Source organism: Anomalospiza imberbis, chromosome 21 (assembly GCF_031753505.1).
Source record: "Anomalospiza imberbis isolate Cuckoo-Finch-1a 21T00152 chromosome 21, ASM3175350v1, whole genome shotgun sequence".
Taxonomy (NCBI): domain Eukaryota; kingdom Metazoa; phylum Chordata; class Aves; order Passeriformes; family Viduidae; genus Anomalospiza; species Anomalospiza imberbis.
Genome location: NC_089701.1, coordinates 10,719,085 through 10,734,218, shown reverse-complemented (window position 1 = coordinate 10,734,218; position 15,134 = coordinate 10,719,085). Strand labels below are relative to the sequence as shown.

The window sequence follows — 15,134 nt, the reverse complement described above, 5'->3', positions numbered from 1 at the left end:
AGCACCATGGATGAAGTAGGGCTACAAACACCAACACCCCTGGCTCTGTTCACAAAATCCCTGCACTAGAACTGAAGGTCCTGATGGGGATTTTAGACTTCTGAGTATTTGTGCTCCTTTAAGTTTAACTCTGGTCAATCACCCTTTCTGTTATGTCTGTAGCAGTATTGCTGACAAAACCTGAAATTCTGTGTCTACACAACATTTTCTCTGGGTAGTCCAACATATTTTATGCCAACTTTTAACTGAACTCTACCAGATAAGCCACGTTATCTTAATTGAAAGAGCAAATGTGAACCAAATTTAACATACGAGCCTTCATTATTTCTAGAAATTGATGGATAAAACATTAGAATTAAAAATATACTCGCTTTTGAAAACAGAGACATCTCAACAGAGCAACTGAAAATCCTGTTAAAAATAAAATCCTACTGGCTTCATCCAAAATTCTTTTTTAAGAACCAAAGTGATGAAGGGGAGAGAAACTCTGAATCACTGACACAGAGGCTGGAGTGGGAGGTCTCTCAGGCCCAGGAATATTTCTGGTTGTCAGAGGCTAAAAAGATTATTTATTGTTTCCTTCCTAAACCCAGCTCCACTGCCACCTGTTCAGAATTTAGTATAAAGCTGTTAAACAAGATGAGAACTTTGATGCTGACTGTGAAAACAAGTTTCACTGTATCTGACCCGAGCAGCACTCACTGCTGATCCAGAAGCAAAGGAATTTGATTTTTTTCTTTAAGCACAGCTATCTTTTTACCTTTATAAGCTGTTTAAAAAATGTAAATAAAATAACTCAGTGGACAATAGAGGGCATTCATCCCCCAGAAAGACAGCCGCCACCCTTAGACATGAAATATCGCAGCACATTAAGTCATGAGACCCCGCTAATCAAAGCTGACAGGGCCCTGAATGTGATTTCTGCTGAGACTTAGCGATATCATGGGGCACTGAAGCATGCACAGCCTGCCAGACTGCCCCTGTTCATGTGACAATGGCTTTTATTCCCCAAAGGGGCCTGAGAGTGACAAGAGTCCCCTTTGTCTCCGGGCTCCCGCATTCGCAGTGCAAGAGAGGTTCATTCAAGCAGCCCCAGACACTCTTTGAAAGGCTGAAGTGTAACATAAGATGACCATGAAACACTAGCTTGCCTTCTGCCTACCCCTCATTCTTCTCCAGCACAGCCTGGCCTATTCAGGGCCTCTCGCAGCCCCGCTCGCGCTGCATTACCCCCGGTCTGCTGAATCCCAGCATTGTCCTGCCGGCACCCAGCGCCCTTCCACACCAGAACGGGGTGTCCTTCCACACCAGAACAGGGTGTCCTTCCACACCAAACCCAGTGTCCTTCCACACCAGAACGGGGTGTCCTTCCACACGAGAACGGGGTGTCCTTCCACACTGCAACGGGGTGTCCTTCCACACCAAACCCAGCGTCCTTCCACACCAAACCCAGTGTCCTTCCACACCAGAACGGGGTGTCCTTCCACACCAGAATGGGGTGTCCTTCCACACCAGAACGGGGTGTCCTTCCACACCAGAACGGGGTGTCCTTCCACACCAAACCCAGTGCCCTTCCACACCAGAACGGGGTGTCCTTCCACACCAGACCCAGTGTCCTTCCACACCAGAACAGGGTGTCCTTCCACACCAGAACAGGGTGTCCTTCCACACCAAACCCAGTGCCCTTCCACACCAGAACGGGGTGTCCTTCCACACCAGAACGGGGTGTCCTTCCACACCAGACCCAGTGTCCTTCCACACCAGAACGGGGTGTCCTTCCACACCAAACCCAGCATCCTTCCACACCAAACCCAGTGTCCTTCCACACCAAACCCAGTGTCCTCCCACACCAGACCCAGTGTCCTTCCACACCAAACCCAGCGTCCTTCCACACAAACCCAGTGTCCTTCCACACCAGAATGGGGTGTCCTTCCCACACCAGACCCAGTGTCCTCCCACACCAAACCCAGTGTCCTCCCACACCAAACCCAGCGTCCTTCCACACCAAACCCAGTGTCGTTCCACACGAGAACGGGGTGTCCTTCCACACTGCAATGGGGTGTCCTTCCACACCAGACCCAGCGTCCTTCCACACCAAACCCAGTGTCCTCCCACACCAAACCCAGCGTCCTTCCACACCAAACCCAGTGTCGTTCCACACGAGAACGGGGTGTCCTTCCACACTGCAATGGGGTGTCCTTCCACACCAGACCCAGCGTCCTTCCACACCAAACCCAGTGTCCTTCCACACCAAACCCAGTGTCCTCCCACACCAAACCCAGCGTCCTTCCACACCAAACCCAGCGTCCTTCCACACCAAACCCAGTGTCGTTCCACACGAGAACGGGGTGTCCTTCCACACTGCAATGGGGTGTCCTTCCACACCAGACCCAGCGTCCTTCCACACCAAACCCAGTGTCCTTCCACACCAAACCCAGCGTCCTTCCACACCAGACCCAGTGTCCTTCCACACCAGAACGGGGTGTCCTTCCACACCAAACCCAGTGTCCTTCCACACCAAAACCAGTGCCCTTCTACACCAGAATGGGGTGTCCTTCCACACCAGAATGGGGTGTCCTTCCCACACCAGACCCAGTGTCCTCCCACACCAAACCCAGTGTCCTTCCACACCAAACCCAGTGTCCTTCCACAGCAGAACACGGTGTCCTTCCACACCAGACCCAGTGTCCTTCCCACACCAAACCCAGTGTCCTCCCACACCAAACCCAGTGTCCTCCCACACCAAACCCAGTGTCCTCCCACACCAAACCCAGTGTCCTCCCACACCAAACCCAGTGTCCTTCCACACCAAACCCAGTGTCCTTCCACAGCAGAACACGGTGTCCTTCCACACCAGACCCAGTGTCCTTCCCACACCAAACCCAGTGTCATTCCACACCAGACCCAGTGTCCTTCCCACACTAAACCCAGTGTCCTTCCACACCAGACCCAGTGTCCTTCCCACACCAAACCCAGTGTCCTTCCACACCAGACCCAGTGTCCTTCCACACCAGACCAAGTGTCCTTCCACACCAAAACCAGTGTCCTTCCACACCAAACCCAGTGTCCTTCCACACCAAACCCAGTGTCCTTCCCACACAAACCCAGTGTCCTTCCACACCAGAACGGGGTGTCCTTCCACACCAAACCCAGTGTCCTTCCACACCAAACCCAGTGTCCTTCCACACCAGACCCAGTGTCCTTCCACACCAGACCCAGTGTCCTTCCACACCAGACCCAGTGTCCTTCCACACCAGAACGGGGTGTCCTTCCCACACCAAACCCAGTGTCCTTCCACACCAAACCCAGTGTCCTTCCACACCAGAACGGGGTGTCCTTCCACACCAGAACGGGGTGTCCTTCCACACCAAACCCAGTGTCCTTCCACACCAGAACGGGGTGTCCTTCCACACCAAACCCAGTGTCCTTCCCACACCAAACCCAGCGTCCTTCCACACCAGACCCAGTGCCCTTCCACACCAGAACGGGGTGTCCTTCCACACCAAACCCAGTGTCCTTCCCACACCAAACCCAGTGTCATTCCACACCAGACCCAGTGTCCTTCCCACACCAAACCCAGTGTCCTTCCACACCAGACCCAGTGTCCTTCCACACCAGAACGGGGTGTCCTTCCACACCAGACCCAGTGTCCTTCCACACCAGAACGGGGTGTCCTTCCACACCAAACCCAGTGTCCTTCCCACACCAAACCGAGCACCCTTCCCACACCAAACCCAGTGTACTTCCCACACCAAACCCAACGTCCTTCCCACACCAAAACCAGTGTCCTTCCACACCAGAACAGGGTGTCCTTGTTACACCAAAACATCCAGTGCCCTTCCCACACCAAATTCATCCACAGTCCTGCTTGCACCACTTCTACTGACACTCAAATGCCCTTCCCACACCAGAATCACTCACCACCCTTCCCACACACTCCAAATCCACCAGCACCCAGCACCCTCCCCTCACCAAATCCACCCAGTGCCCTTCTCACACCAAATCCACTGGCACCCATTGCTCTTCCCACACTACATTAATCCAGGGCCCTTCCCATGGCACATCCTCCTGCACCCAGCACCCTTCCCACACGGAGTTCCCATTTCCCAGCCCCGTTCCCCACACCGTGACCCCTGGCTCCCATCGCCCTTCCCGCACCGCACTGGCCCGGCAGCGTGGCAGGGCTCTGGCACCTCTGGCATAGCCCAGGTCGAGGGTGGCTTGGAGCCATGGCTGGCTTCTGGGAAGGGGACAAGGCTGCTGTGCTTCGCTGGAACTCCCTGAGCAGGAGTGCTGAACCCTCCCATCTCCCCACGCCATGGGGGCCACAACGAGCAGAGCTGGGAGTTCCTCGCCATACTCAAAGCTCTCACTGCTCCTCCAGCAGCTGCACGCTCCCATCACAAAAGAAAGATAAAACACCAGACAGCCCAGACACCACAAAACCCAGTTCCACATCCCTACTTCTCCCCAGCTCCCAGGATCTGCCTGTTTCCCTGCATCCCGGGAGCACAGTGCCATCCGCTGGCGCTGCTCCCCGGCAGATGCCTCCTCAGCACAGCCCGTGCTGCTACACCAGAACCAGAATCTGTCCTAGTCCCCTCTCCTGTGCCCCGTGCCAGCACTCCCCCAAGCTCCAGGCTCAGCCTCTGACCAGCTCCCCCAAATCCAGGCGTAAGCGAGGACCAGAGGTGCTTCAGCACCAAACAACTGCCACGGCCATCCCCAGGAGCTCTGGGATCTCATTTTCCAAAGGGAACATTCTCCAAAATCTCCATGAGGGAAAGGAGCCTTAACTCCCAGGGCAGAGGACATTCATGGTTTCCACACCACCGACAAAGGGAATAACCTGCTCTAGAATAAATCACAGAATCCCCAACTGGTTTGGGTTGAAAGGGACCTGAAAGCCCATCCAGTCCCACCCCCTGTGCCATGGGCAGGGACACCTTCCACTATCCCAGGGTGCTCCAAGCCCTGTCCAACCTGGCCTTGGGCACTGCCAGGGATCCAGGGGCAGCCACAGCTGCTCTGGGCACCCTGTGCCAGGGCCTGGCCACCCTCACAGGGAGGGATTTCTTCCTGATAGCCCACCTAAATTTCTCCTCTTTTAGCTTAAAATAACTGTCCTTGTCCTATCACTATCTGCCCATGAAAAATGTCATCTCCTTCTTTTTTATAAGCCCTTTTAAGTACTGAACTGTAAAATGCCTGCTGTTTTATTGCAAATACAGCAAGAAAATAAATAATGACAGTCAGGATTTGTGTGATTTCTGGCCTTTCAGGTGAGAGACTGAAGAGCCAACAATCCTACATGTGAGTCTGCTTCACTGCCCCAGCTGAGAGATGGGGAAGAGAAGGTCAGATGGACACCCAGAGCCACTGCAATGCTCAAAGCCCCAGCTCCAGGTTGTTTGGGGTTAGCCTGATTTAGTCTCCAAGGGCAGTAAAAGACTTCCTGTTATTTTTGAAGAGAATTCTTTTCACCCTTCTGGTAACAAAAGAAAGCTAGAAGAAAGCTATGGCTGAGAGTGAGAAGCTGTTGAGGTTTCCTGTTCTTCACACTGGGAATGAGCAGTAAATGATCTCTGATGTGAAAGAAAAACAGAACAACAATTCCACCAAAAAAATCTAGAGCTTTCCAAAGCTGGATCTAGAAAGAATTGTATTTCTAATGAAAACTAATATCTTTGGAGCCATGAACCTAAAAATCCCGCTTGAATATAATCAAATAAGATATTTCTTCATGTTGTAATTGTCAAATATTCACATTCAAAAATTTTTTTGAGCACAAGACTGTCTCAAGCAGCTACCTGGGAACTTCAAACCAAATACAAAATATCTTTGTTTCAGTATTGAAAGAAATCAAAAAGAATGGGATTCCAGGATGTCACCTGGGAATTCAGCTTTACTGAAGGATAGGATTTTAAGAATGCTATTTGAGTTTTACTTTTGCTAAACAAGGTCAAGTTGTTATATACCATCCAAATGAACCATGCTTCTGGGAGAAAAACAAACCCTTTTGGCTTTAAAAAAGAAAGACCACAGAATGGTTGGGAGGGACCTTCAAGATCATTCAGTTCCACCCCCTGCCATGGGCAGGGACACCTCCCTCTACCCCAGGGTGCTCCAAGCCCTGTCCAACTTGGCCTGGAACAATTCCAGGGATGGGGCGACCATGCTGGAGATGCTGCGGTGCTGTAAAACAGGGTAAAACACACCAGATCAGGGTCTGGTGAACTCCTGCCTGTGTCAACCACCCAGACACAGATACAGAAGGTGTTACACATTTGGAATATGAGCCTCAGCCGTAAAGAGGCTTCAAAACTCCTCTAACTGAGACCTGAGGTTGGGGCAGTCACATGGGCCCAGTGAGGTTTTCCAAGCCCTCTGGCTGCAGGTGGGCTGGAGATAGCACAGCAGGTCTATGACCAAGGACTAAAATCCCTTCTTTTCTTGCTAAGGACAAGGAAAACAAAAAATAATACAACCATCCCCTTAAATTCTCCAAAATAAAGCCTATTAACCTATTATTTTCAAAGGTCAGCAAAGGAGTGGAGGGAGGATTCCCTGGCATTCTGTCCCCAGGCAGCAGAAAAGCCGAGGTTGAGCCCAGGCTGCTCCTGTACACGGGAAGAGCACGTTAAGCTGCAGCATTCACAGCATGCAGCTGCTGGGATGAAATGCAACTCACATTGAAATGCACCCAAAAAAAGGACATAGACATTCACAGAGAGCTGGCAAGGTAAATTTATTTGAAAGACATGACCCACCTCTTTGTAATTGCCCTGGAGATAAAGATGACTGACATGTTCAAGCAAATAGTTCCGGTCTGCTGTGTGGAGCTGGTAAATGCTAATCAGGGGGTCAAGCAGATTAGCTGGGCACTGGGAGAGCATTCCAAGCACACGGGCCTGCAGCTTCTTCAGCTTGGTGCTAGACTTCAAAAGACAACCAAAAAAACAATCAAACACAGGTTTGGTAAAGATGGCTGTGATTCAGTGGTGGTTGAAAACACAGCTTGTTTAAACAGAGTAAAACAGAGTAAGCGAATTCCTCTGGAAGAGATTCTCTGATTTCCCCATGGAGTCTGCAGGCAGAAATCAAAGCAATATGATACACATTTTTTCCACAGCACCCACTTTAAGAACATGAAATGTTTGTGGGGTAATTCTGGAGAAGGGATAGGGCCTTGTGCAAAAGTAAAATCTGAAACTGGAAAATTGCCCTCTGTGCTAACAGAGCTCTTCAGAAATCCTCCCCTCCAGTTCCCAGCAGAAAATCTTTGAATTCAGCAACTCCCCTCTAGGGAGATCTCACCTATCAGGCATAAGAATTCCATTTTCATTCCCAGGCTTGCTGCTGGGTGCATGAAGGGTAGGGAAAGCAAAAGCACCATCAAAAGATGCACAGACAGAGGTATTTAAATCCTTGTACTCCCACGTGATCATTCACTCATGACACAGGAATTTCAGTGCCTGTTGCACTTCGCTGATCCTGTAATGGCAGAGCTTAACATCGAACCAGAGCCATTTGGAAAAATGGGAAAGGAAGCAACACAAATACAAAAGTATCCTGCAGTTCAGAGCCAAAAGCTCACAGAGGAGAGAAATTCTCAGTAGGTCAGAATATCTGGAAGCAGAAGGAATGGTAAACATAAAGACATATAATCTGATGACCCAACTTTACAGAACTAATCATTCAGCTGTTGAAAAGGCAAGCTGTTCCCATTTTCAGCATTCCCACCATATGGCAGGAATTAAGCAATCCTACAGTAACTGGCTTCTATTTGCAGAGCTGGAAGAACACACAGAGCAGATTTCTGCAACTGGGTTTCTACTGACAGCAGGGATGTGGGTTCCAGTGGGAGAGCCTCCAGCCTGGAAAGGCTGCAAGAGCAATGCTTGACCAAGGTGCTTTGATCTGGAGAGAAGAAATCCCAACTTTGTAGGGGAAACAGCCCTGGCAGCACAGCTCCCAATATGATTTCATTTTCAGGCCAGCATGTCACACATAACATCTCACTGTGTTTCACACCTTCTCACACTCTCTATAAGGCTACAGAGAGGATACTGAACTGTGGGATAAAGTGAAACTAGAGATGCTGGAGGAACATTAAAATCAATTGCTCTCTCCTCTCTCCCAACTCTCTTGCTTTCTCTTTTTCTAACCTGTGGGACGGCAGGATGTGCTTTTATCCAAAGCTGCAGCTCCGTGGTGATGCAATACCCCAGGGAATGCCCTTTCCCCTTCCAATCACTGCTGCTCTCCAGCATGGCCAGGAGTCCTGCCAAAGGGTCCTCCAGTCTGGCAAAGCCCCGCCTGATTTCTTCCTTGAGCTGCCGAGATACAAAACCACATTGTCAAGTACAAAAAGATTAGTGAATCCTCCCTTCCCCCAGCTGAACACAAAGCTTTATTTTTTTTAATTTAATCTATTCAGAGAGGTAACTGTTGCTATTCAGCCACCATCCGCGCCTCCAGTGACTTTTCATGTCATTACAGATTCCTTCATGGCTCACTGCACCTCAAACCCAATGGGAAAAGCAGCAATTGTCCACACTAATTATCCCATAAAGACAGAGAAGTTGTTCTGTGGGGCAGACAAAGGGGCTTGGGATTTGGGGGAGGGGGAGAAAAGAAGTGAGCTGGAGACAGGGGTGTTATTGGGAAAATGGCAATATTGAAGGTAGAGAAGTGGGCTCAAAAGACTCCTGATCTTCTAAGATACCTGCAAGGTGTAGTACAAGAACCCCTCCTCATGGCTTCACCACAAACCTGCATATTTGACCTTATGCCTACTTCAGTCACAATAGTGCCCATAATCGGAATATTTGGGAATCTCAAATTAGTTTGGATTTTACACTCAGATCAAAGTGAATGAAATATCTGAGTTCAAATTCTGTCAGACTGTCATCCTCCAAATCTGTGCTCCTTCCCCCAAAAGCTCCCTGAGCAACTCCTGCCCCTGCACACCTCCATGAGCCTAAAGGCCACACAAAGGGGCTCAGAACATGGGAAAACTCCACGCCATAAATCTTAGGAATCCCAGGGTGATGTGTTTAGAAATGTGAAGGAATTGGACCCTCACTTTGTGAATGTTAATAGGCTACTTACTCCCCATCTGGTAGAAGTGATAAATTAGCAGTACTGAACAGTATCTCTATAATGTTTACATTAGAAGTAGTTTCCAGGGAGCTGGGAGGGTTGGCAGGGTGAGGAGGTGGCATCCTCAGTACCCACACAGGACCTCTCACTGCATGGTACATCATCAGCGAGGAGCAGGGCGAGAGCAGAGACAGAAAACAAGAAATCACTGAGAGCAGCTGCTCTCTTTCTTTTCTGGCTAAAAAGCCAAATCCAAAAGATGCTCATTCCTGCTGCAGCCAGCACTTGTAATTTACTGGATTCATGGCCCCATTCAGAGCTTCCAGTGGAAACAATATAAAGTTTGAAGAACAACATGGAAAACAAAATAAAATCTACAGAAAATTTGCCAGTGAATTTTTTCTTTTTTTACTCATCGGCAATTTTTACTGGAAGACAGTTGTTTTCCAGAGTGTCTTTCATGTCTGGAAAACCCACAGAACCTATGGTTTATGACAGAAACTGTTTCTTTCTCAGTGGGCTATAAAGACAGTATGAAAAAGCTGATGACTAATGGAGATGGGACTTTAGATAAGAGATTTCTCTCTCTAAGTAATTCTCCCTGTGGCAAGAGCTTGCCATGTTAAACACAGGCCTCCAACTTTGCTGGGAGATGCAGCAGAAGGCAAAGATGAGCTCTGATCCAACCACAAACATCCAATACAACAGCCAAAGGAAAACAAAGCAACTTGCCAACTCCACTGCACTGTTTGGAAATGGCTTTTTCCCCCCTCAAAAACCCCACTTCAGCACATTTGGAGCTTCCACCACCCCACTCAGCTCCTCCTTGGGCAGGAATCTGAGCCTGGGTTCTGGCAGGACGGGCTCCAGCAGACACCAGGTCCTGCTGGCACAGGCAGAGCAGCTCCCAGCACTGACACCATTGCCAGCAGCACGAACTGCTCTGAGTCTGGCCTTCGTACCAGTGAGACTGTGATGAGCTGGGAAAAAGTCTCCTTCCAAACCTCCCAGCAAGCCTTCAGCTAGGGCATCTATAGTCTGAGGAGGAAAGGCAGAGGACAAAAAGGGCACGAGACACCTAAATCAGAGAGGAAAGAGTGCTGTGCTGCCTGGCTCGTCCCTCTGCCAGAGAGGGATTCCTCTGAAACTTTTTTTGTAATTGCCATTTCCATTTCAATTGATTCCCATGGCAGGGATTGCTCCTTGGGGGGATTTCTACAGCCTGACAGATCATGGGAATAGGAAAATGTTGCTGATGCTCAAACTACACAGTCCTTTATTCAGCTTTGATCCCCTGTTTCTAGTCCCACAGCTCCAGGCAGTCTGCTGATGCTTCCTGATTATTCCCAAACTGTCATTCCTATGTAGGAAATGACCATTTCTTATACCTATGTTCCAGAACTGGGGTCATGCCCTGGCAGACACATTCCTGCCCATGGTCACTGATTTGAGACCAAGGGGCTGATTTACCCCAGCTCATGGACAGTACTGACCTACAGACACACAAAGTGAGAGGCAGAGAAGCTCCTGCCACTTACCTGGCATTGGAGCAGGCTGAGCTGGACTTAAGTCAACTTATCTCAGTTATTGGGGCTGGATATTTGGGTAGCAGCAGCAGCACAACCCAGCTGAGCTGCACACAGAGGGCAAAGCAGCCCAGCCCCTCAGAACAGAGTCTGCACTTTCTGTGGGTGCACAGCCCTGGGCATGGCTCAGCCCATCCTGGTGACAGCATGGCAAGCACAAGTCAGAACCCACTGGGACATTCCTGCTGTGGCCCCCCACAGCAGCTGGGCTCAGCACAGCCCTCCCCACTGCTCCAGAAAGGCTTTCCTTGAGCACCCTCCAAGCTGAGAAATACCCTCCTGCTCATCACACAGCCTGGAGAGAGGACACAGCTGCAAACCCCACTGGGGACCTGCAAAGCCCGGGTGACACTGGGGTGGCCAACAGAGGAAAGACGTGGAGCTGTAGAAATGAATCTAAAGGAGGCCACAAAGTTGGTCTGAGGGCTGGAGCCCTCTGCTCTGGAGCCAGGCTGGCAGAGCTGGGGGTGCTCACCTGGAGAGGAGAAGCTCCAGGGAGAGCTCAGAGCCCTTCCAGGGCCTGAAGGGGCTCCAGGAGAGCTGGAGAGGGACTGGGGACAAGGGATGGAGGGACAGGACACAGGGAATGGCTCCCAGTGCCAGAGGGCAGGGATGGATGGGATACTGGGAATTAGGAATTGTTCCCTGGCAGGGTGGGCAGGCCCTGGCACAGGGTGCCCAGAGCAGCTGTGGCTGCCCCTGGATCCCTGGAACTGTCCCAGGCCAGGCTGGATGGGGCTGGGAGCAGCCTGGGACAGTGGGAGGTGTCCCTGCCCATGGCACAGGGTGGGACTGGATGAGGTTTAGATTCCTTCCCAACCTAAACCAGTCTGTGATTCCACAGCTTCTGGGGATCCTCCAGCTTTTCCACCCCCAGCAAAATCACTGCAGTGCTCCCTGCCAAAGGACACATCTATGGGATGCTTTTTCTTTTCCAGAGTATTTTTTCTTCCCAATCCATACACATATCCCAGGGTACCCAGTGCAGAGATTTTGATGGTTTCTCTTTCCTGTTATTGTTCTGCGAGCTCCAGACCTAAAGGACAATTTTCTTTTTTTCTTCAACTCTAACAAAACCTGATGGAAAGCTCAAGGTTTCAGAATTGCTGAGCTCAAGTCTCTGTCAGTGAGTGACCATTTGGAAAGGCACCTCTCTCACTGGGTTTCCAGTTGTTTATTCCAGCTGGCAACCACAGACTAACAGTAATGGAAAGTCTAAGAGCAGCAGCCCAGGACAGTGAGTAAGCACTGCAGACAGCCAGGATGGAGCACGTCCACCAGGTCCTCAGCCACGCTGGCCACTCCACACAGGAGATGCTCCACGGGGTTAAGTGGGAGCTGCAGGGCTCTGGGCCTTCTAGAAAAGGAATCAATTCACTTCTGAATCTGCCTGAGTAGCACAGAGTTAAACATGGAAAACTCACCCCTGCATCTGCTGGTTTTGTTAGTTTTTAAGCTTCCAAACTTAGATGAAATATATTTTGCTGCCTATGAAAAATCTCTGTGTAGAGCCCACAGGTTGTTGTATAAAAATAACAGCACTAATTTTAGACAGCAGTGTAAATTGCATTCACCACTCTAAAAGGCAAAACCAAACCAATCAGAAAAAAAAAGAATACTTCAAATATGAAAGCTTTGATATATCCAGTTGGCAAAAAGCACTTCTCTACCAAATTAAATTCTCATTTTTTTCAGCTACTAGCAATATTCTTCCCCCTCCCCCAAGATCCTCCATTTAATAGACAAAAAAAGTGTTTAAAACAAAACAAAAGCAACTTTGATTTTCATTCCTTCTGTAACTCAGCCCTGGAAACTCCAGCCCTTTTCTAGGAGCCCCTGAGCTGCTCCCCGTCACACAAAGCTACCTTTTCTTTTCCCTTGTGGCTGCAAATGCAGAGGCTCTTCCCCTGCGCGCTGGGATGAAAGCAGCCGTGAAGGCTGGCGGGTCTGACCCCAGCAGCCTGGCCTGGACATGCTCTGCATCCAGAGGAACTGCTGTGTGCAGGGCTCAGCCTTACCTTCCCCAGCTCGTGCTTTGTCCAGAGAAGCTGAAGGGTTTCCAGCAGTACGAGTGGGTCCTGGCCTGGAGGAGGGGGAAGAGAGGAAAGGAGGGAGAAAAACAAAACAAAACAGATTTATTGGCTCTGTAGAGGCAGCCCAGACACACTGGGGCATTGTTTCACCCCAGAGAAATCTGCTGCTCCATGCTGGAAACCACCAAGCTCCAAGTGCCAGTCAGGATTAGCGTGTAAAACCCTGCACTCTGAAATCCTAACAAAATCACAGGCGGCAGCCAGGCACGGCTTTAACTCGGCAGCCCCTGGCTCCTGCACTCAGTGCAAAGCTGTGCAGAGCAGCTCCAGGCCAGCCCTGCTGCTGCTGCCCTGCCAGCCTGCCCGCCGCAAGCGCGGGCTCCTGCAGCAGCCAGCCCCGGCGCCGCTCCGGAGGGATGCTCAGCACGGCAGATTTCAAGGCACGGCTCTGCCGTGGAAGCTCTTGGCCAGCTGGCATGGAGCAGGGTGACTGTGGGCCAGAACAGGGTGTGCCAGGGTGGACAACAACGGGGCTGCAGCGGGATTCAGGGTGCCTGAGGAAGAGGGAAGATGAAAGGCTGCTGTGATAAGTGGCAAGACTAAACAAAGAGGGATCAAATATTTTAAAAAAAGGTTATTTGGAATTTTCCTCTTATTTTTCGCCTAGTTATTGCAGAACTTGCATTCAGTTGTTCTTTTGTGTGTTATCATTCTTCGTACAGTCATCATACCATTATTCATCATAGCAATATTCATCACACCAGTACTTCTAAAGCAATTGTTTAGGAATATTTCATTTTGAAAGCAGCAACATGTTTGATATCTGATTCTACTTAAATCACAATCATTTACTTACGAAACCACGACACAAATTATTCTGAATGAAAATCATCTGCAGCATCAACAGTTAAAATGTGAAGAATGAATTTAAAAATCTGAATGAACTCTCCAAACCAATCCTCCTAACACACTTCTTATGTTTTCATACAGCCAAAAGAAAAATGTTAAACTGAAAAGGAAACTTCCTTTTAATCACCTTCTGTGTTTTACAATTCCTAAAGAGCTCATTTCCAAATGCTAGATTTCATGCTCAGTATCTCATTGCACCTCATATTTCACGCCACAAAAAGCTCCTTCAGCTGTGAAAGGCTCTACCTCATCCAGCTGAACTCTGAGGCACTGTATTTATAAAATACTTGAAGTAGCAAGCTGATTACTGGTTGAGCCAAGAGCATGATAATATTCCCATTATCCACTAACCTCTGGGAAACACCAGCCAAATTAAAAATGCCACATTTACAATTCACAAGATAATATTTTCTCTCATCTCTGGTTGTTCTGAAATGTTGAACTCTCCAAACACTGGCTGTTCTCAGCTACTGCTCCTTCTTCGGAAAAAGAAAAGGCTCTTTTTACACCAAAACAGAAGAAAAGCCAGACCTCTTCTCCCCAGTAAATTAGCAAATTACAGTCAAATTCAGTCCATGTGTGTGTGCATATCTGCACACTCTCCTCTTGGCCTGACTCCCAAAGAAATTTATACACACAGAGGAAAAAAATAGGAATGCAGCGCAGTGTGTAACCAAATACACTGTAAATCTGAGCTGTAATTAATGCAGGGAACAGGCTGGAATGATACAGGAAATGAGAGCAGTTAGGAGAGCAGTGTTTCACTTCACATACAACCAATAATTCAACTTGTTAAAAGCTTTCTAAACCTCAGTCAACAAACCCAGCCCTTTTCTTCCTGACTCTTTCCTACCTTACCTCCCTGCCACTGAAACCCGAGCTGATACAGCAGAGGAAAACATCTCTGCAGTCAGTTGTCAGCAGGTCAGCAGTGCCAGCGTGGCACTGAGCAGTCACAGGGACACAGGGACACCTCCCTGCCCCAGAGCTCTGCACACACCCAGAGCTGAGTTATTTCCACAGAGCACCCCGGAGCACGGCACAGGAGGGACACGGACCTGGTGGAGAGGCTCCAGAGGAGAAGGCTCCAGGGAGAGCTCAGAGCCCCTTCCAGTGCCCAAAAGGATTCCAGGAGAGCTGGAGAGGGACATGGGACAAGGGCCTGGAGGGACAGGTCAAGAGGGAATGGCTTCACAGTGACAGAGGGCAGGGATTGGACAAGGAGAGAAACTGAGAAATCTGTTGGTGTCTGCACAGGGCTGCTCCCTTCCTCACCTGGTGAGGCTTCTGGGAATCTGAGGGTGAGACAGAGTCAGGGGCTAAACATAACAAAATAACCCACAAGCAGTTGCTCACAGAGCCAGACATAAACAGGAGAGCAAAGCCACCTCGTGCCCTTGTCCCATCCCACCAGAGGGAGGACACTGCAGTTCCTGTTGGGCCTGGAGCTATTTCACCCAGTTACTCTCCAGATGAGACAGAAGATGGAAATGTGAAGGTC

General features: G+C 49.6%; 1 protein-coding gene across 16 annotated transcripts in view; it reads right to left on the bottom strand.

Annotated features, from left to right (window-relative positions):
- Positions 1 to 15,134, bottom strand: part of EXD3 (exonuclease 3'-5' domain containing 3) — a 254,131-nt gene that overhangs the window by 164,775 nt on the left and 74,222 nt on the right. For 11 of the 16 annotated variants that reach the window (XM_068211675.1, XM_068211670.1, XM_068211673.1 and 8 more), the window contains 3 exons: positions 12,710 to 12,774; positions 8,169 to 8,336; positions 6,771 to 6,938 (listed from right to left, as the gene is read on the bottom strand). The exons of 1 other annotated variant lie outside the window; for it this stretch is intronic. In XM_068211675.1, coding sequence (XP_068067776.1) covers positions 6,771 to 6,938; positions 8,169 to 8,273 — 273 coding nt within the window. In that variant the 5' untranslated portion in view covers positions 8,274 to 8,336; positions 12,710 to 12,774. The remainder of the gene's footprint in view (positions 1 to 6,770; positions 6,939 to 8,168; positions 8,337 to 12,709; positions 12,775 to 15,134) is intronic. 4 more of the 16 variants (XM_068211679.1, XM_068211686.1, XM_068211677.1 and 1 more) reach the window with 3 other exon arrangements.